Source organism: Musa acuminata, chromosome BXJ2-4 (genome assembly GCF_036884655.1).
Source record: "Musa acuminata AAA Group cultivar baxijiao chromosome BXJ2-4, Cavendish_Baxijiao_AAA, whole genome shotgun sequence".
In the NCBI taxonomy this organism is placed as follows: domain Eukaryota; kingdom Viridiplantae; phylum Streptophyta; class Magnoliopsida; order Zingiberales; family Musaceae; genus Musa; species Musa acuminata.
In genome coordinates this window covers 12,180,955-12,201,934 of record NC_088341.1, presented here as the reverse complement: position 1 = coordinate 12,201,934, position 20,980 = coordinate 12,180,955, and the positions used below count along the sequence as shown (strand labels likewise).

At 42.2% G+C, this 20,980-nt stretch overlaps 1 protein-coding gene across 5 annotated transcripts; it reads right to left on the bottom strand.

The window, feature by feature from the left end:
* Positions 1 to 6,270: 6,270 nt before the first annotated feature.
* Positions 6,271 to 20,877, bottom strand: LOC135583943 (spermine synthase-like). 5 transcript variants are annotated; one of them, XM_065104030.1, is made up of 11 exons: positions 20,704 to 20,875; positions 20,392 to 20,585; positions 20,129 to 20,173; positions 19,348 to 19,424; positions 19,117 to 19,239; positions 10,574 to 10,678; positions 10,420 to 10,492; positions 10,163 to 10,234; positions 8,544 to 8,736; positions 7,489 to 7,615; positions 6,271 to 6,587 (listed from the first exon to the last, which is right to left on the bottom strand). In XM_065104030.1, the coding sequence occupies exons 2-11, from the start codon at positions 20,549 to 20,551 to the stop codon at positions 6,507 to 6,509; spliced, it is 1,056 nt and encodes a 351-aa protein (XP_064960102.1). In that variant the 5' UTR covers positions 20,552 to 20,585; positions 20,704 to 20,875; the 3' UTR covers positions 6,271 to 6,506. The 5 variants fall into 5 exon arrangements, with proteins under 5 accessions (XP_064960102.1, XP_064960104.1, XP_064960103.1 ...); XM_065104032.1 differs by lacking the exon at positions 19,117 to 19,239 and having other exon boundaries at positions 20,704 to 20,877; XM_065104031.1 differs by lacking the exon at positions 10,163 to 10,234 and having other exon boundaries at positions 20,704 to 20,876.
* Positions 20,878 to 20,980: the final 103 nt, after the last annotated feature.

Below are 20,980 nucleotides of genomic sequence, written 5' to 3'. Positions count from 1 at the left end.
GCTTTGATCAGGGAGAGACAATTAAAACCGGAAGAATCATATTGGGCCAGAGGAAAATATGTTAGAAGATTGGACGTCGGGCCGGAGGATTGGTCAACGTATCGACAGAAGGCTTCGAGCCATAGATTCGGGCATCGGGCCAAGAAGAGCGGATATTATGCTAAGGATATCGGAGTTATGGAGATCAACTGGTCGATCGGGCAATAAGCCGTAAGATCGGACGATGCGCCAAAGAATCAGACGAAGCGTTGATGGACTAATGACATGCCGAACAACATGATTCATGCTTTGTAATAATTGTTTAGATCGAATTGTGTTTTTGTATGTGTAGGATTAACTATGATAGCAAGACATAAAGCAAAATGAAGTCCCGGAGTCAAGAACATGATTTCGTTGGAAGTTCGAGAGTTCGTCGGAAGTTCTGCCGGAACCAACCAAGAAGTCCAGGAGCTTGCCAAAGAAGCTCATCGGAACTCACCAAGAAGATCATCGTGAAGTTCAGGAGCTTGCCGGGAGACTGTTGGAACATTGCCAAGAGATCGTCGGAAGTTCGCCGGAAGATTATCGGAAGCTCGCCGAAAGATCACCGGAAGCTCGTAGAAGAAACCAGACTTATCTTGCTTAGATTATGTCTTAGGAATCGTAGTTAGCACATAATTGGAGTTGGGATTGGGAGGTAATCCCATCAACTTTGTTAGGAGCCAACTAGGCCCGAAGTTAAGCTGGTTTGGACCGAATTCAAGGCCCAACCAAGGTGCTAAAACCTTGGCCGACGGTGGCATCACCTGGGGAATAGCACCCCAGGTATTCTGTGTGGTGGTACCGTCGACAGTAATGCTGTTAGCGGTGGTACCGCCCCTGTCAGGTGGTGGTACCGCCCAGTGGCAGATCTTACGACGGTAGTACCGTCCAAGAACGGTGGTGGTACTGCCAGTACCTAGGAAACCTGGGATGATACCTTTTTAGGCTCTGAGTTTGAATCAACTTAAAGCCTTTAAATACCCCTTTCATCCCTAGTTAACTAACACAAGCACAAAGAGTTTAAAAGTGAGAAAACGCTGTAGAAATCTCTTGAGAAATCCCCTCCTCTAGCTTAAACTTAGAATTCTGTTTAGAGATGAGTGTGTGCTTGTAAAGATTGTCTCCTAAACCTATGAAAAGAAGAAGAGGGGTGTAAGAAAGAGGTTAATCTTCGCATATTAAAGGAAGATCGATAGTGGGTGCTGGTGGCCTCGACGGAAGAGAAATCAGCCGAGTGGATGTAGGCCACGACAACCGGACCACTATAAAAATATGGTTTGCCTTTTTTTTGTGCAATTTATCTTACTGCAAATCTCCTTACTTGCTTACTGCTTTCAATACATTTACGAATACGCTTTCAAGTCAACATCTTCTGAAATCAGTTTTATCGTACGAAACAAAGAATTTTCATAACTTTGATTTTTATTGCTGCACTAATTCAAACCCCCCCCCTAGTGCTGACTCGTTCCTAACAAACTGATCATCTTTCAAATTATCATAACTCATTAGCAAAATTTGATTTTTTATTTTTTTCTTCCTCAATAAAATGTCTTATCACCTTGATTGTTAGGATGATAATAACATTCATAGGAGTAATGTTCATAGATTTTACAAATATAGTATTGTATTTTAGATCTTTTAGAGTTTCTACCATGTCTTCGGCCTCGGCCACGTCCTCGATCATAACCTCAGCCTCTTTGGCTAAAATTTTTTCTACCATCTTCATTGTTTGGAGATTCTTGATTAGTCTGATTTCTGCCTTCTCTTCCTCTTTGTCCACATCTTCTTCCTCTTTAAGAATTTGATTCACCTTTATTTTCAAGAGTAAGTTTAGTTTGTAGTGCTTGCTCCATAGTTTTGTCTTCTCCTCTTTTGTAATCCTTTGTTTATGAACTTGAAGGGAACCTATAAATTCTTCTAAAGATATTTTTTCTAAATCTTTAGATTCTTCAATCGCAACAACAATAAAATCAAAATGTAGATCTAGAGATCTTAGTATTTTTTCTATTACTCTTTGATCACTTATTTGTTCACCATTTCACCTCATTTGATGAACAATAGAAATAATTTTTGAGAAGTAATAAGAAATAGTTTCAGAAGTACCTTATTGTAATTTTTCAAACTTAACTCGTAAAACTTATAAACGAAGTTTCTTTACCTTATCAACAACACTGAATGCTTTTTGAAGCAATTCTCAAGCCTCCTTTGAAGTATTTACTAAAGCGATGATTTTGAACATTGTATCATCAAGCCCTTTACCTTTATAGATCGTGAACAAAGCTTTTTTCTCCTTCTTCCTTCTATCTTTGAGTTGTTTTGTTGCTTCTGCATTCATTGCTCATTCTTCTGCTGGACTTGGTTTAACATATTCATCTTCTACAAACTCACATACATCTTGGGAACCTAGAAGAATCTTCATTTGAATACACCATATATCATTATTTTTTTTTGTCAATCTAAGGATCTGAATTTGGATGGTACTTGGGGAAGAGGCCATAACTTGATACCAAATATTGAACTTGATAGGAAAAAGGATAGAGTTATCGAACATAGAAAGAGTAGGATAAGCTTCTATCTTCTATATTTATCTCAAGAAACTCTTTACAAAAACTCTTTGTTTCATGACCTAACATAACATATGAGGTTTATATAGTTTCCAAAGATATATTACATTAATTATATTCAAAATAAATTATTTTTAAGAAATCTTTTTAAAAATTAATAATCAATTTTACTTGTCTAGATATTTAATCTATATTTTCTTCTTGATATAATAAATTTTCCTCTTGCAATGAATATTTCAAATTAATCTCTTTATGACTTTATTTTTACTTGAACAGGTTTATAATACGTTCCCATTGCATCTCGCTGCACGTACCAGATTTCGTCCCGATTTATCTTGTGCAAGGATCCTGATTCGTGGAACGCACACATGAAGTCATGCCGACCTCATCCCAAGGGATTTCTCCGGGCCGTCAATGTCTACGTAGTCGTCACATCCCTCTCGCTTTCAGCTTTGAACGAGTCACGAATGAGTTCTTCCCCTTTCCAACCGCTCTCTTAAATTCCACCTTACTATCACATTCACCGCACTATAAAGCCGCTCCGCTTCTCCCCGCTTTCCTCCACCACTCAACGCTCATCAGCCACCGCCCAATTCGATCACTCCTCTCTCTCTCTCTCTCTCTCTCTCTCTCACACACACACACACACACACATACGCATGGGGAACTGCTTGACTCACCAGTCCCGGAGGAACGCGAGCGGATCTCCATGTGCCGTGGCTCCTAGAGACCACGTGGCTGATGAGCCGGAGAAGGGGCGGCCGCCACAGGCTGCTCAAGCGCCTAAGCAAAGGGAGAAGGCAACCCCTCGCCCCAAGCGCTCGGTTCGTTTCGCGGATGACGACGGCAAAAAGGACGTCGTAAGAGTGAAGATGATGCTGACGAAGAAGGACGCAGCTCGGTTGCTGGCCATGCTCGCCGGCGAAGACGAGGGCGCACTGGAGCACATGCTCTGCGAGCTGGGAGGAGAGAAAGGGTGCAGTCGAAGCCCCGCCAGATCCGACAGGGACTGCTGGAGACCGGCGCTCGAGAGCATACCAGAGAACTGATGCTGGGGATGAGTTGTGAGGTCGATGGAAACATGCCACAGCGTGCGCTGTGAAGCTACAGTTCAATTTAGGTGTCTTCGCTGGACACGTTCGTCCTTTGTAATTAAAGGCAATCGATCAGAGGATATACATGTAGTTCGGTAGCTGTATGTAAACAGTATTAACTAATTGATTCACATCATCTCTGGAATTACTCCCTCTTTCGTGCGTATGCGCGCGAGACGAGAGCGAAACGGTCTGAACACTAGTGTTCCTCAATCTTGCTTGATGGCGATTACCTTTTAGGCTTCGTCCTAGTGTTCCTCTTTTGTCGATTTGATCTTTGCTCTAACACGAAGGGTATGTTGAGAGTATAGCTTGTCGACGGATGTGTAGGTTAAAGGTGGAGGTCTCTTCTTTCCCGAGTACTGATGGGAGTCCACCTTTGGAAGGTGGACTCTCTGCCTGAGGACTCGTTCAATAAACGCGTCGGTAGTCACTTCATCACGCTACTTCGTCGATGCTCGGTGCCAAATGACTGCAGCCTGTCCCACACTAGTGGCTCTGAATATTATTGTGTTTGGAGACAAAAAGTCTGCAAAGACGCTGTCAAACGCGCTCGGAGTGGACGAACTACTGAATCACGTATCAGTATGATTCTGTGATGACTGGAAAATCTAATCATCTATGGCACATGATCATGATGATGAAGAGGCGTAACTCTCTCTCTCTCTCTCTCTCTCTCTGTGACTATTTCTTATGTCTCCGTGCGCGTCCGCCTGGCATGTTTATCGTGGAAAGATAAGAACCACGGCAAGGTGTCACCCTGACCCATCACCAACCTGTAAGGCTGCTATCGACGCATGACCCACCTACACATTTATTTAGCGAACCAGATGAGGCCGACGACGGGACTGCTAGCTCTCTTAATTCAGTGGTTTTGAGGTAGAAGACAAGTTGGGAATTGGGAATGTATAGCACGCACGCCAACAGTTGGATCCGAATCGCGTTGGATGCAACTGCCAGGTCGCAGTGGCAGTGGACCATGATGCCTGATGCATGATCTGAACCCGAGGTTGTGACCCGGTCCCAGTCTTTGTTGCCAATGGGAGGGAGATATGAATGTTGGTAACATGACATGACAGCGATTATGTATGTACCTTGTGGGTTTAATGCTGCTTATCACACACGGCATCAGCACGTTGGTTGTAGAGATCAATGGACCACGTTGCTTGATTCTTTGGACAAACGTCCACCGAGTGAACCTCGTGAATTTAGGTCAACATATATTGATTTTGTAGACGCTGATGAATATACAGCGTTGCCAGTTTCAAACATATACAGAGTTCCAAACACAGCCATTATGTTTACGGACAATAAAACCATCTTTTGAAACATCATCATAATGGGCTTAATTGTTGCATGTAAGAGAGATTCGTAAACAAACAATGTGCATCATACTACTAATACACTCAGGCTGGCTGCATCATAAATAACAAAACACACTATTCTGCTGCTGAGTTATATAATTTTCGAGGTTCGGCGGTTTCTTCAGACTGAAAATATTGATGCTCTCAGCAACTGTTTCTGTTTTGAACAACCGCAAATATTGGTTGGTACCTCTCCACGGCAGCACTAGAATTCTTCTTCACCTCCCTGGCCTTCTACTTCACGAATTCCTCCGCGAGCTTCTCCAGCCTCCGCCCCTCGGCCTCAGCCATCCACTCCCCAAGCTTCTTCTCGGCAATTCACGTGGCGATCCAAGTTGTTGGTCTTCTTCTGGCCGGCCTTGGTGGCGGCGCCGCGAAGAAGAGAGCCGAACCCTCCCTTCCCACCGGGAAGGCGGAGGGATGGGAATTCGCCGTCGTGGGAGGCGGAGAGATGAGCGTCTCATCGGAGGGATCGCGCCTTAGGGATTCACCGGAGAGGGTGGGGGAGGGGATCTGGAGGCCAATGGGTTCTGCCATCGAGGAGCTCGACGACGATTTCGTAGGTAGGTAGGTCGTCGCCATGGAAGGATCAAAGAATTTTTATTCGATTTGGAATTCTTGGATCAGCGAAGCCCTAATCGGAAAGAGGAGAGACCGAGGAGCCAAACTGCGAGCGAGAAGCGGAGGAAGAAGAGTCGAGTCATTCAGAGCGATAAAGGTGTCCAGCCTTTTTATATAGCCACGGACGGGGGGTTGTCAGAGCCACAGGCATCCTGATTCTTTCTCTCCGCTACAAGACCCGGTGACTCACCCCTGGGACAATACCAGGCGGGGGTGACGTCATCTGTCACTTTTTGCGTTCTTCATCCACCCCTCTCCCCACGGGCTAGTTTCCTATTCCTCTTGATTTCTCTCGCCCCCATCTACCTCGGTGCCTTCCCTTCTTCGACCCACCAACAATCACCGCACTCGTAATTCGTAATTCAATCATTCCGTGAAACGAGCCAACACTCCTCAACATACCACCCACCATATAATAATAGGTAGTATCTCACACTTGTATCCCGGGAATATCTTTCTTTGTTCGGTTATCACACGAACAACTTGTGACATTATAATAATAATGTGTATCTCGGCATTCCATCATTCGTCTGCACTTGCGAATACATGGGATATTGGGTTCACATCTTTTTCTCAGAATACAAAAGCAAGCAAGCAACATCCAGCTGACACAGATGTAGCCGCGTTCGTTGCATAAATTTTCACTTTATATCGTATGGACATTAAGTGCCACCTGCGATGCTTAGGATTGTTCGGTAGATGTTATTAAAAGTCTGTTACAACAATATCAAAAGTTTGGGGAACAACACAACAGGCCACGACATCACAAGACCGACCGCTAATTAGCTTCGTATTTTGCAACCAACCACCGGGGCAGTAGCAAAAGTATCTAAAATATTTATTTACACCGTAAGCGGTGAGCTGAGAAACGAGCTCAATTCCTTTTTCGCAAATGATGGCAAAACAAATGCAGCCTTATGCATCTGCACATACCCAAAGAGCAGTCATTGTCATGATATATATCATTGGCAACATGATTTTAAAAAAAACCATTTATGCATATAAAGAGAGTGCAAAGTAAAACTTTGACGAATACTACTGTAAAATAGGGAAACCAGAAAACAGCCATAGTTTTACAAGCAACCCAAACTCATGTTTAGTTCATGCCATGATTGCCACACCCTATTTTCATCAACCACTAGTAAAATTTTTACAAACATGTGATAGCAATATCCTGTGCTCACGACCCTTTTCCCCTTGTAAGAAAGTGGGAACAATTGTGTTTTTATGGCCTTATAAGCAGTTTTCTTTATCCATAGTGAGTCGCTGGGGGCTGCTAAGCAAGGGAGATATCTCATCTGTAAAAAGGCAGGCAAAAAACCCGGTGTAGGAGAGGAGAGGAGAGGAAGACAAAGCAGGCCCCTTACTATGTGGAACCTTGCCCCTAAAATAATAAAAAAGCTCAAGGAGCATGCACTAAGGGTGGGATAGTGATTAATATATTATCTCAATGTCGCAGACAACACTATTTAATTTAAAGGTCGTCTTAAGCCAGTCTTGTCAAAAGTTCTAAGCGCTCAACCGCCCTATTGATTCCCTTGACAAAGTAAAGAGACCTGTTAAGGGATACTTAACCATGACTAAAGAGACTTATCTTTAATCCAAGCCATCTAAATCTCATTCCTAATTAGTAAGAGATTAATAACTAAAACATCATTGAGTGGTTCAAAAGGTATCATTTAGGACTAACTAAAAAATTGATAACTGCACCAAAGCAATAATATTTTATAAAATATAAGCTCCTAAAAGGAATAATCAATCCATAAAATATGATTATAATCATCAACCAAAAAGAGAGGAAGTTACAAGCAGACACGAAAGTACCTCTGAGTTATAGAATCTCAGCTCCCTCTTGCATTTAAGAGTCTCCTGTTTGTCAATTGGGTTTATTGGGTTCAAGAAATGGACAGGTGGGCCATTCGTCGAACACAACAAAAATCCAATCACGCCGCTACATAATGATTCTCATCAATAAATAATTCTAAACTGAAGATATTACGGTAACATGCTGTTTTCTCAGGCAAAAAAATAATAGTAATAACCTCAGTGGCTACAGCAGCCTTATAAGAGGAAAACAGATATTGGGAATATGTTCGCTAATAGTCGAACCTAACAGAAGCAAAGAGAGGCTATTAGAGCAACAACATATATACGTTGCTGCTGCAAAATCTAATAGAAGTAGAACAAGACAAAAATATGGCTAGACATCCAATAACTTGGTATCATTAGTGAAAAGTTACAGAATTGGCAAAAACACAGGTAAATTAAATGAAACTCGAATTTGGTAAAACTAGATATAAATTCTCCAGTGACAAATTGAAGCGCCATACAAATTTGTAAGAAAATATAATCCAAGAACAAACAAGTAAAAGAAACTCGATTAATTCATTCAGGGATGAATTTTAATTCTACCATGCAACTGGCAAAAACTTCTGGTAAACAAAAGATAGGTCTGAGGTTAAAAAAATCCATCAATAACTAAAAGAGGTCAAACCAATTGAGATCTATCCGAACTTTGGCCTGGATACTATCTGAACTCTCTATATCAAGAAGAAAATTACTGCACCATTTACCCCATATTCCACACCACTAAGACACTCCAAATGAAAACTATACAGACGCTACATACAATGCCATCTAGTGAATGTACGACCAAAACCGATATTTTAGTCTGTGCACGCTGCTTAAAGTAGGCTTCCCCTGCCATACCAGGATCTCTCTATCTAGCAGAATCTTGTGCTTTATCATACAATTACAAGTGTGAAAGCAGAGTTCACAACTTAAAACTCATGATTTACCATCAGTGGTCCCCAAAAGGCTTCACGAAAAATAAGAAAATGAATTTCAGGATAAAACAAGGGACATTAATATTTAAATACCTTGGGTACGTAGGAACACTTGCCCAGGCATAATGGACACTCTTAAAAATTTCACGACAAATTGAGAGCATATCCTGAATGAGATGTGTGTGAAGCCACATGCTTTCTGCTTGGTTACAAAGAACACCACCAGGCTTTAAGGCCCTTGCAATCATCTCAAAGAATGGTTTTTCGACAAGCTCTCGAGCTGGTCCTACAATCACCGAATAGTCATGATGAAGTAATCAAGTGAAGACCAAAAGTTGATTTGAAGCTCTAAAAAGTACAAATCTGCATAGAAGTTATTTACTTGATCCTCAGCTTTACAGGATAAAGAAACAATCAGAAAAGGAAAAGGCAAAAAAAAGGTATAAAATAACACCTGAAATGTTTAGTCAAGACAAAAAACAAATATTTATATTAGAAAAAACTTTCACAAGGATCAAAATATTGATGTTGTTCTAGAGATGTATAAAGATTCTGAGAACATTGCAGTTGGTTAATTTGCATAGTCTTGCCTACCTCATACACCAGCAGGTTTATGGGCTGAGCCCTCTCAGTTTTTCGCTGGTTTGGCACAAATCTCAATATGTTGAGAGACATTCAACTTCTTAGCTCCTCTAATAAGCATACCTATATCCCTTCCAGGGACCAATACAGACAGGATGAGGCTAGCATATTTCTGGTAGTATACTAACATGAGCAATTGCATATGAATTCAAATGATCTCTGCCAACATTAAAATCAGTTGATGATCTAAGCAATCTTTGTAAATCGAGTCTTCAACTGAATTGATAAAGTCACAAAACTTTCTGCAAGCTCTATGTAGCATACACCATCAGAAACTGTTGACCACCGACAAGGATAGGTTTCTGTTCCCAAGAATATTTAAGCTGCTAATATATTTGTGGCTGCAACCAGGATTCCAGCAATCACTGTTATATAATGCATTAATAAAACCAAATTATACCTTAGACAAGAAAAAATATTCGAAAGCCAGAAACAAATTAACACAACTAACCTTCATTATATTGCCTTTCTAATTGCAATCCAGCAGGTTACCCAATTCTTTCTAGGAAACTCAAGGAGCACAGTGCTCCCTTGACCAAAAATGGGGATCACAAATGAAACAAGTGATGTGGTCAAACATTTTTGGGAAAAATGGCATCAAAGGGCTGATAAAAACAACAAATTGGATGTTGGAAGACAATATTACAAATATGAGTTGCCATGCTTTCTGTATGTTAACTAGCCACCATTTGTTTGACAAAAGTTGTTTGGATTTGCTAGCAACATACGGAGTCTTCCAAGGAAAGGTACCAAGGAGATGTTGGCCTTTGCTCGTGGGCCGGTGCTCTTTTCTTCTACCCGTATTTCAATCTTTTCAAGCGGGAGGTTAGTCATTGTTAACAGATCTTGATTTATATCATTGGTGAAGAGTTTGATTCTTCTACATTTTCTTATCACAATCATATTTGTGCACATGATACTTTACCTTGCAAGAATTTTTAAAAAGTTGCTATGTCCTAGCACATGTTATCAGATATACTCAATTCACAAGTGTTTTCCAAATGCACCCCTCTTGTGCAATTGAGATCAGACAAATCTTTGAGTTTCAAGAAAAGAAACATGCAATGTACCTATTGGATCAGACGAATCAACAATAATTACGTCATACATAGCTTCAGGAGCATCTCGTAAGAATTTAATCCCTGTAAGAAGACCATGCAACAGATATTTGAAAAAGTTAACACATGGAAAGACCAAAGGCTATCTACAGAATATAAAAGCTTTTTATGGAATTACATTTCACATGCAGAACAAAAAGATAAAGTAAACTAGCTCTATGAAAAGTGTTGCGACTAGAACTTCAAAGAGAAACAACTTCTCAGCCTACCATCAGCAACATGTAGTCGAACACGAGGATCATCAAAACCAACAGACAGATCAGGAAAAAATTGTTTGCAAACCTATAGAAAGACAAGACATGATCAACAGATAAAGCAACAAAGTAAGCTTTGCTATATGCACATGTAGATATAACTGCATACATCTATAACCATCTTGTCAATTTCACAAATATCGATGTGCTCCACAGAACTGTGTCGAGCAATTTCCCGAAGTACGCCACCATCACCACCTCCTATGACCAAGACCTGCAATAAGATACTCATTAAACTTTTGCAGAGAAAGCTTAAAGCATTTAGAAAATGTTATGCTATAGAGGGTAGAATTTTTCCGTATTGTCACAGATTTATAGCTGGAATTGCCTAAGTCGTGAGGCATCCTTGCAGCAAAGTCATGGACTTAACTGGAGTTTCCTAAGTCGTGAAGCACCCTTGCGCCAACTTCTCGGACTTAGCTAAGATTGCCTAAATCATGAAACGCCCTTGCGTTATTCGCTCGTAAAGGGTAAGCCAAGTTGCAACCTCGCTCAGGTCCCGTAGGACCTATAAAAGAGCAAGTTGATTAGTTCGAAAGCCAGCGACAAACAAGTCCCGACGTCTCGCGAAGATGATAGCTTTACAAGCAATTCAGCAAATACCCTGAGTGCAAGAGAGGAAGGAGAAAACAAGGACTTTAGAAGGCAAAACAAACAATTGCAAGTCCACAAACGACTGCTCACCGGGTGTCAGGCGCGATAGCAAATTCCCGTCAACTTAAACGTGCGAACTTATGTAAACCGATCAATGCCTAACACTACCGTGAATCCCCATCCACCCATGGGGTTCCAAGGGTCTAAGATGGCTGATGTTTCACGCGCGATTGCGGTCTGCAGAAAACAGGTCGTGGCATGCGAAAACGAAGCCATTTTGGGAAAGGTTTTGCCCAGTGTGGTGAGCGGTCGCACTGCAGCACTATGAACTGTTCTTGCTTACATTTTTCAAGCAAAAACACATAAAACCAAGACAAAACATGCTGCTAAGCATCTGTACAAGCATGCAAAAGCGACGAACGGTTCGTTGAGCAAAAATATTGTGGGTGCGTGACGACCATTCGTGACATTCTCTCCCACTTAAACTGTCGACGCCCTCGTCGACGCTTGCTGGTAGGCTTTGATAACTTTTTCTTCGTGTCGTAGGGCGTCTTTAGGCTCCCAACTAGCTTTTGTTAAAGGAAGCTTTCGCCACTTCACCGGGTATTTGGTTTGCTCTGCTCCGTTGGGTAGCTAAGTCTTGCGATCCGCTAAATTGATTTCAACTCACTAAAATGGGGGGTAGCCGAGTTGGAACACTTTAGGAAACATCTTGCGGATCTTAATGATATGCTTTCAAGTTACTTGGGTGGAAGACATTGTGAATTTTAAGCCATGCTGGCAGTTGCAACCTATAGGAGACATTGTCTATCCTGCTAATAATTGGGAAGGATCCTTCGTACTTACGCACCAATCCCTTGTGCACTTTATGCTTAAAGAACTCGAGTGATGCTAGTTGAAGCTTCACCAACACCAAGTCACCAACTTTAAACTCCTGTGGTCACCTTCCCAAGTTTGGCTACTTCATCTTTTTGGCCGCCTTCTCCAAGTAAGCCCGCGCAATATCTACATTTCGGTACTATTCCTTCGCAAAGTGATATCCTGACGGACTACTCCCAGTATAACCAATCGCTAAGGTGTGAGGAGTCGACGGTTGTTGTCCCGTAATGATCTCAAAGGGACTCTTGTTGGACGCAGAACTCCGCTACAAGTTGTGGGAAAATTGGGCAATGTCCAACAGTTTCACCTAATCCCGTTGGTTGGCACTCATGCACTGCCGAAGATATTGCTCGAGAGAATTTATTCTTTTAGTTTGGTCATCCGTTTGGGGGTGGAGGCTCGTGGAGAAGTATAACTTGAACCCTAGCAATTTGAATAGCTCGATCTAGAATCATCCCAAGAACTAAGCATCTCGATCACTGATAATGTTATGCGGGACTCCCTAATACTTCATCACATACTTCATTATTAACTTGGCCGCCTCCTCTGCTGAATAGTGTAGGGGTGCAGCCATGATTATTATATACTTCGAAAACTAATCGACCACCAAGAGTATCGATTCGAGTCCCCCTATTGTCGGCAAACTTGATAAGAAGTCCAAAGAAAAGCTCTCCTATGGCTTTTCTGGTACGGGCAACAACTCCAAAAGTCCCACCGGCTTCCGCTGCTCTACCATATCTTGTTGGCAAGTAAGGCATGTTTGAATATATTCCTTCACATCAGTCCCCATCTTCGGCCAGTAGAAAGCTCTCACCACGAGAGCCAATGTTCGATGAATGCTCGGATGTTCAGCCCAAAGGGAATCGTAACACTCTCAAGAATTCACGCCTCAAATTGTCCGCTCGAGGAACATAAACCCTATACCCTTTGGTGTAGACGAGTCCCTCATGGATCCAAAATCGTCGTGTCTTACCTTCTATGATTTGTTGCATCAAGATTACTGCTTGGGAATCAGTGTGCAGTCTGTCCCTGATTCTGGAAAGGAAGTTGGAGTGCAACTGACTTGCTTGGCTTTCGCCTTCCAACTGCATGGCATTCACCAACTCCACTTTTTGGCTCAATGCATCGACCACGACATTTGCTCTTCCAAGCTTGTACTCTGTTGCCATATCAAACTTAGCCAGGAAATATACCATCGTGCTTGCTTTGGGAAGAGTTTCTTTTGAATTTGGAAGTAACTCAATGCGATATTGTCCGTCCTTAGCACAAATCACGATCCGAGAAGATAATGTCGTCAAACTCCTAGACAATAGACCAACGCTGTCATCTCCTTCTCGTGCACTGGATATCGCTGCTCGGTCTCGTTGAGCTTGCAGCTCTCGTAGGCCACCGGGTGCCCCTCTTGTATGAGTACTCCCTTAATAGCAAAGTCTGAAGCATCTATATTAACTTCAAAGGGCTTCCCATAGTTCGACAATTTAAGTACTAGTTCTTCCAACACAACAGCCTTTAAATCTTGGAATGCTGCTTCGCATTTGTCGGACCATCACCAAGGCTGCTCCTTCAACAACTCTGTCAGTGGAGCTGCGCGCTTTGAATACTTAGCTATGAAGTGCCGATAGTAGTTGACGAAACTAAGGAAGGATCTTAATTCCGACACCTTCTTTGGTATTCACCATTCCGTCACAACTTGCACCTTTGATTTATCCATCGGAATGGAACCATCGCCAATTCGGTGCCCCAAGGAACAAAATCTTCGTATGAGCAAAGTAGCACCTCTCTATTTTCACGAATAGAGTGTTCTCCCTGAGAACCTTGAAAATTGTTCGAAGGTGTTCGACATGCTCCTCGAGCATGTGGCTGTAAACAACAATTTTGTCCAAGTAGACGACAACAAACTTGTCCAAATGCTCCTTAAATAGTTAGTTCATGAGAGTGCAGAATGTGACCGGAGTGTTGGTTAAACCGAAAGGCATAACCACGAACTCGAACGCTCCATACCCGGTCACACAAGTAGTGTTCGCTTCATTGCCTTTAGCAATATGCACCTGCCAGTACCTCGATCGAAAGTCGAGTTTTGAAAAATACTTTGCTTTGCCTAGTTGGTCGAACAAGTCTGCGATGAGCGGGATGGGGTACTTGTTCTTCACCGTCACCTTATTTAGGTCCCAGTAGTCGACGCATAATTGGAGGCCCCATCCTGTTTCTTTTGGAAGAGGACTAGAGCTCCCTCCGAATGGTGCTTTGGAACTACGGATGAGACCACCGCTTAGCAGTTCATCTAACGAGGGGCCATATGGTATGATAGTCTCGCTGGAGGCTTCACTCCCAGCTCCAGCTCGATACGATAATCCACGCCTCTACGTGGTGGCAGAGTTTTCGGCCACTCGGATGGCATGACATCTATAAACTCCTTCAAAATGTTTGCTACCACAACAGGTTCATGAATGGCCTCCCCATCAAGTGTCTCCAACTTTACAGTGGCCACGAAAGTTCATTTGCCTTTTCGTACCCCCTTCTTATGTTGTACTATCGATAGCTGTTGTGGGTCCTTGGTTCCTCCTCGAGAATTAGGAACCACGCAAGGGTCGTCGCCTCTCAATAAACATAAGGAGTTTAGGAATGACAATGGCACCAACTTTGTCGTATGCATGAACTCCATTTCGAGAATCACTTGGAAATCGTCCAATGGCACCGCCATCATGTTTATGCTTCTGCTCCATGTCCCGATATTGATGGGCACTGTCTTTACCAACCCGGAGAACCGCTTATGTAACATCCCATTAGTCCCACATCGGAAGTGGGCAATGTGTATGATTAGCTTATAAGGGCCTGATGAGTGTACTACGTTAACTCCCGCTTAGGCATTTTGGTCCGTGGTTGAAGGACCAAAATGGAGTTATTGGTCAGTTAGCTCATCAGACTCGGGTCGTGACATTTGGTATCAGAGCCGACCTAGCATTTGGGCAGGGTGAGAGGGCTCGAGTAGGAAAGGGCTACCCGTGGATGGAGTCGAGAACTCATCACGGCGTGGAGCCACCACTGAGTTAAACCTCACATGCACTATGCTAGGGTTCGATCTGGGTTATGTCGGGCCTTGACGAGGACGTCAAGCTAATTGAGTTGGGGATATTGTAACATCCTATTAGTCCCACATCGGAAGTGGGCAATGTGTATGATTAGCTTATAAGGGCCTGATGAGTGTACTACGTTAACTCCCGCTTAAGCATTTTGGTCCGTGGTTGAAGGACCAAAATGGAGTTATTGGCCAGTTAGCTCATCAGACTCGGGTCGTGACAGCTTAGCCTCCGAGTTCACTGCCTTCATCCGACTTAGGTTTTTCTCCAAGTTTAGCCCAAGTAGCCTTGCTTCTCTATTGGCAATGAAATTGTGGGCGACGCCCATGTCCACCATCGCACGGATTGTTTAGCCATATTAAGCTTGATGTCCGCATACATCAGTTCGTTACTCCTTTCTTTCAGTGGCTTCGTCTTCAAGTTCTTCCTCACTTGACCCCGCAACGCATTCAACAAACGCATTTCTCCCATTCGGGGTCCTTGCGACTCCTCATCATCGTTGTTGGATTAAAACTACTTGAACTAAGGGCAACAACCTTGCCCTTGTCCGATTTGGGGGGGGTGGATTGATGTCGTTAAGGCATCGAGTGCTTGTTTTTGTGGGCACTCCCTCAGCATGTGTGATCCTCCGCACAAGAAGCATCTGCCAAGGTTTTGGGGTTTTGCCTTTCGAGCTTGGCTCTTTGTGGAAACTCTTCTTCCATTGTTCGCCCCCAGGTTCCTTCCCTCGAGAATATTTTGGCATTGTTTCTTTTTCCCCGAGTCCTCCAAGGAAACAAAGTCAGTGAGCCTTTTTGTGGCCATAATTGCCCCGATCACATTGATGGCATTCCTTCGATGCAGTTCCTGTCGTGCATATGGCTTTAGGCCATTGAGGAAGCTGAATAGCTTATTCTTTTTGGACATGTCCTGAATGACCAACATCAGTGCAGAAAATTGCTACATGTAATCCCGAATGGAAGTACTTTGACGTAGTTGTCTCATCTTCCTTCTTGCGACGAACTCTGTGTTCTCGAGTAAGAACTGAGTTCTCAACTCCCGCTCCAAGTCCTCCCATGTGTCCATTCGACACCGACCTTGTTGGATCTCTTCCTAACGGGTTCGCCACCAAAGTTTTGCATTCTCATTCAGATATATGATTGCTATCGAAACTTTGATTCTTCATAATTGAGCCTCGTAGCTCGGAAGTATTGTTTCATGTCAAATAGGAAATTCTCTAGCTCTTTAGCATCCTTGGCAACCCCATAGCAATGCGGCTCGGGTGCCCTCAAGTTTTGTGACAACGCAACGCGGGTGTCACATCCCGGATTTATAAAAGAATAATAAATCAATAATTTATTATTCATAATTTATATAATAAACTCCCTTTTTTTTCATTCGTCTTTGAATTCAAATCATTGTCTTTACAATAGTAAATATTCTATTAATTAGAAAAAGGGCCACATCTTCTTGGTAGGGTCACAAGACTCTTCCGCCCAAGCTTCAAATATATTACAAAGTAGTAGATTACTCTGAAAATAAATATAAGATAAAAATATATCAGCAACTACACATGCTGATAAGAACCTCAAAATAATTATTAAAATAATCTTCAATATTCATGAAATAAAAATAAATATCAATAATTCAATAAGAAATGATAATATATTGATTCATCATAAAACTTATGCATCAGAAAAACGATGATAATTTCTTACATAATAAACAAAATCATACATCAACCACATGCAACACATACATAATAACAAAAGCGTACATCACGTGATGGTGCACTCTCCCAACAGCGGATGGAGAGACATATTCCATGGGATGGATTCCTCCCAACAGCGGATGGAGTGGTATCCCTCACCCGCCCAAGTGGGGACACGTTCCACCCAACAGCAGATGGAGGAACCGTCTAACTATCACGTTTGACGGCCCGCTAATCCCCAAAGGGAATCGTCATACATGCCCTCGGCAAGGATACATAAACATCCATGGTCATTCATTTACACTCATCCACTCACTCACGCAAACATCAAGAAATCAATATGATTAAATATTATGAGAGAGCATACTTGATTTAAATCTGCTAGACTATGTTCATTGGTGGCTCATGGGCCCGTAGCTCCTTTCATAGGTTACACTTCCAATGTGACCTACTAGCCTAGTCATATCTACTACATGATAATAATCATATCAATATCATAAACTTAAGAAAGTAGAAAACCAATAATCATTTTCAAATGACATCTTCAGATAAAATCTTTAAATTCATCAAATTATAAATGCATGAAACATCAATCTCTCAATAGTCCACAATCAACCAAAACCCTAATTGGAATAGCTCAATTAACTTAAACCAAACTCAATTCGAATATGATCTAACATAATATAGCAACCATCTAACATAGTCCAAACATCTAACATAATAGAGCAACCATGTATTGCCCATGATTCTTTATGACCCTTTAGTAAGTCATTTGTATAATTTAACTCTTTTTGCAACAATGGAACTCGCATCTCATAATAACTTGGAGGTTTTAATCCCGCACCATATCTTCCAATAGCTTCAATCATTTCCTTAAAACTGTCTAAACGAGTTGTACTAAGGGGAAGACCAGCCTGATAGAAGAAGCGAGCAATATGCTGAATTGTTCTTCCTCTTATTTCTTTATCACAAGAATCAATTATATTTGTTTGTCTAAATTTTGAGCCTCTTATTTACCCTTGTTGCTTCTATGATCCTTGAAACATATATAGATCCATCGGTCTTTTTTTACCCTTCTTAGTACTCATAACTTCTTTTCCTTTTTTGTCGTATACTTTTTTCCCACTTGAGTTAATACTCATAGAATAATCTTCTTCTTCATCCCTGAGATGTTCAACATTGTCTTCTGATAAATTCCTGTAAGATTCATTCTTTTGTGTCTTCTTTTTATTCATATAACTCAGCAACTCTTCTTTTACCTCAGGTGGACACTTTTTGCAAGTTGCTGCATTCTTGAAATTTCCTACCAGATGTTGTTTTGCACGAAAAATACCACCTCTAGTAGCCTTATCGCAGAACATGTAAGTCACTGCATTAGGACCTTTCGGATCCTTTAGATAACTATACTTCCATGTAGGATATTTTTTTGATGTCATTGGAAACTCTATTGAGTTGCTCTGTACACTTGTCATTTATCCTGAAACCTAACAATAATTTCAAATAAATAAAAATTACTAGTATTAAAATCAAAATAATAGTGTTATACTATATACAGTTAACAGTATACTGTACAGTGTATACTGTACAGCGTATACTGTTAACAGTATATTATACAGTGTATACTGTTAACAATATACTTTCGAAAGAGGAGAAGCAAAAGAGAAGAGAAGAGTGAAAGGGAAGACCGAGGGTACTGAGAAAAGTGGAAGTGGCAGCGGTAGTGGCAACGGTAGTAGCGAGCAGCGGGAGCGGGAGCGGGAGCGGTAGCGGTGAGCGGTGACAGTGGCAGCGACAGCAGCGAGCAGCGACGAACGACGATAGTGGCAACGGTAGCGGTAAAAGTGAGCAGCGGCAACGAGAGTGGCGAGCAGCAACAGTGGCAGCGACAGCAACGAGCAGCGGGAGCAGCGAGCGATGACAGCGGCAGCGAGTAGCAGCAGCGGTAGCTTGAATGACGAGCAGGGTTAGGGTTGGGGAAGTCACGCTGATATCGGTGCTTTAGTTGGTTCGATTGAACCAACTAAAACACCGGAGACCGAACCAGACCTAAAACGCCGGTTCGATCGCCTAGTTTAACCCAGGCGCTCGCCCGAAGCGCCCGACGCCTATGCTCAGGCGAGCGCCCAGGCGGCATCTCTTTGAAGTGTGCCGCCTAGAAATGAAGTGAGGTGCTCGGGCCTCGCCTCACCTCGCCCGAGCTCCTAGGCGAGCGCCCGAGCGCCTTTTTAAATCATTGAATACACTATTGTTTTTCTTTTGCTGGTTGTGGGGACTGCTTCAAATGCTATGTCCGAACAAAAGCCATCGATGAGTAGTCAGTGCTATAACTACAAATTAAATTGGAATTATAACCCAACAATTTTTTTTATGTCAAAAACAAAAAATAGTGAAAAGTTTGGGTTAGTAAATTACAGTTTTGGGTGATGGAATTGAACAAAGAGGAAGGTGGGCAATCATCTCTTGGTAGGCACATTCGTCTCTTTCAGTTAACTGGACAATGCCATCAAGCACAAGAACCTTTCCATACATTGAGGACTGCAGAAAGATATACAGATATATAACTCCTTAGCTGTATAAAGCTGCAAAACTAGAAATAGCTTTTTTTTAAAAGTATATGCATCTGTATCTAAAAATTATTAGAACCTGAAAGACCAGAATTTCTTGGAACTCTGATTTCCCCTGATATAGAATCTTTTCAACCTTCAAAGAATGAGCCTCTCCTGCAAATATAAATGCATCAGCTTATGCATATGCATAGATACATTTATATTCATAAGAACATATATATATATATATATATATATATATATATATATAGAGAGAGAGAGAGAGAGAGAGAGAGAGAGAGATGATGAAGAAGAATCATCTTAAGGAAATTGCCAAGACGCCTCCATCAAACAAAAGATACTCTACAGTCTACACAAAGTGAGTTCCAAAATGGACAGCAATCCTTAAAATGCCATCACTATATCAAGTATGGAATTTATAATGGATCATAAAAGATGAAGGAGAGCAAGTGGGTAAATCCTGAAGATGAATCGTCCAACTGAAGAGATATTCCGGTAGCTGCGTTTTTGGTTTCAAGAAATTCGAATAGGCAGACTGTCATAGAATGTAAATTGCACATGAACAGTAGGCAAACGCAACCTGAAAAGATACCCACAATATCTAAAACCTCATGACATACGTATGTCCCACAAATACGAAAGGCATAAAAGAGTTAATGCTCGAACAAACAACAGCTAAAGGTTTGACACCAGCAAAACAAAGAAGATACGAAGTGTTATATCAACATGAAAAAGTTGCTCCTTTCTCATATATGTCAAACGCTCGCCTACTATAAGGAGAATGCACATATCAAGGCTGTATCTGCATCCTGCATGATTTAAAGCTACTGCTAATAAAGAAGGGAGCAAGAGGATACCTGGCCACATAGGGTTGTTGAAGTACATGAACTTGCCGTCTTTATCTGCCCAGGAGACGGAAGAAATGATGAACAACTTGAAATCCAAACAGTCATCGCAAGAGGAAGAAAAATAAGAGACAAGCATCAACCAACACATGCAGAAACATCCATTAAAAGACGGATTCACCCAATCTAATCATCACAACACATGCGGAGCATCGTTGACAGACAATCGTTAGACAAGGAAAAGATTCTCGACAACAGGGCCATAAGATACGAACCAGAGAGCGACGAATTGGAGAACCACCCGGACACCACGGTCTCATGGCACTTAGCTTCGGATTCGGGAGCCGAAGCCCTGGCCTTCCTGCAGCAGGGAGGAAATTCCTCCTCCGGGGTCCTGCGAGCATCTGAGCCGTTTCCTGCGCCATCTCCCGCCATGGATCCTGTTCCTCCTCCTTGGGGTTTCCAGCCTCTGATCCAAGTAAGAAGAAAGAGAATCAACAATCAAACACCTCCAACAACCCTACCGCGAATCAACAAAAAACAGATGGAGGAGATGGAGGGGATCGTCGCCTAGGGTTCATTCATACCTCCCGAGTGCTTCGGACTGATGGGGTTACGAGAGAAAGAAGAGGGGATTTAAAAGGGGGCTGGGCTTGGCTGGGGTTTTGGGGAAGGTGACGATGGCTTCTCGGAGAAGGTGAGGAGGGCAAGGAAAAGGATTCCCCAACGAGGCGCTCCGCTGCAAAAGTCTGTTTTTCCCTTTACAGTTGTTGTTCTTAACACTAACAATATATCGGAATCGGCGCATTATCCCGGTTTAATTACCGCTTCTTCTTTTTTTGTTTAGCTCCAATGCTGTACGTT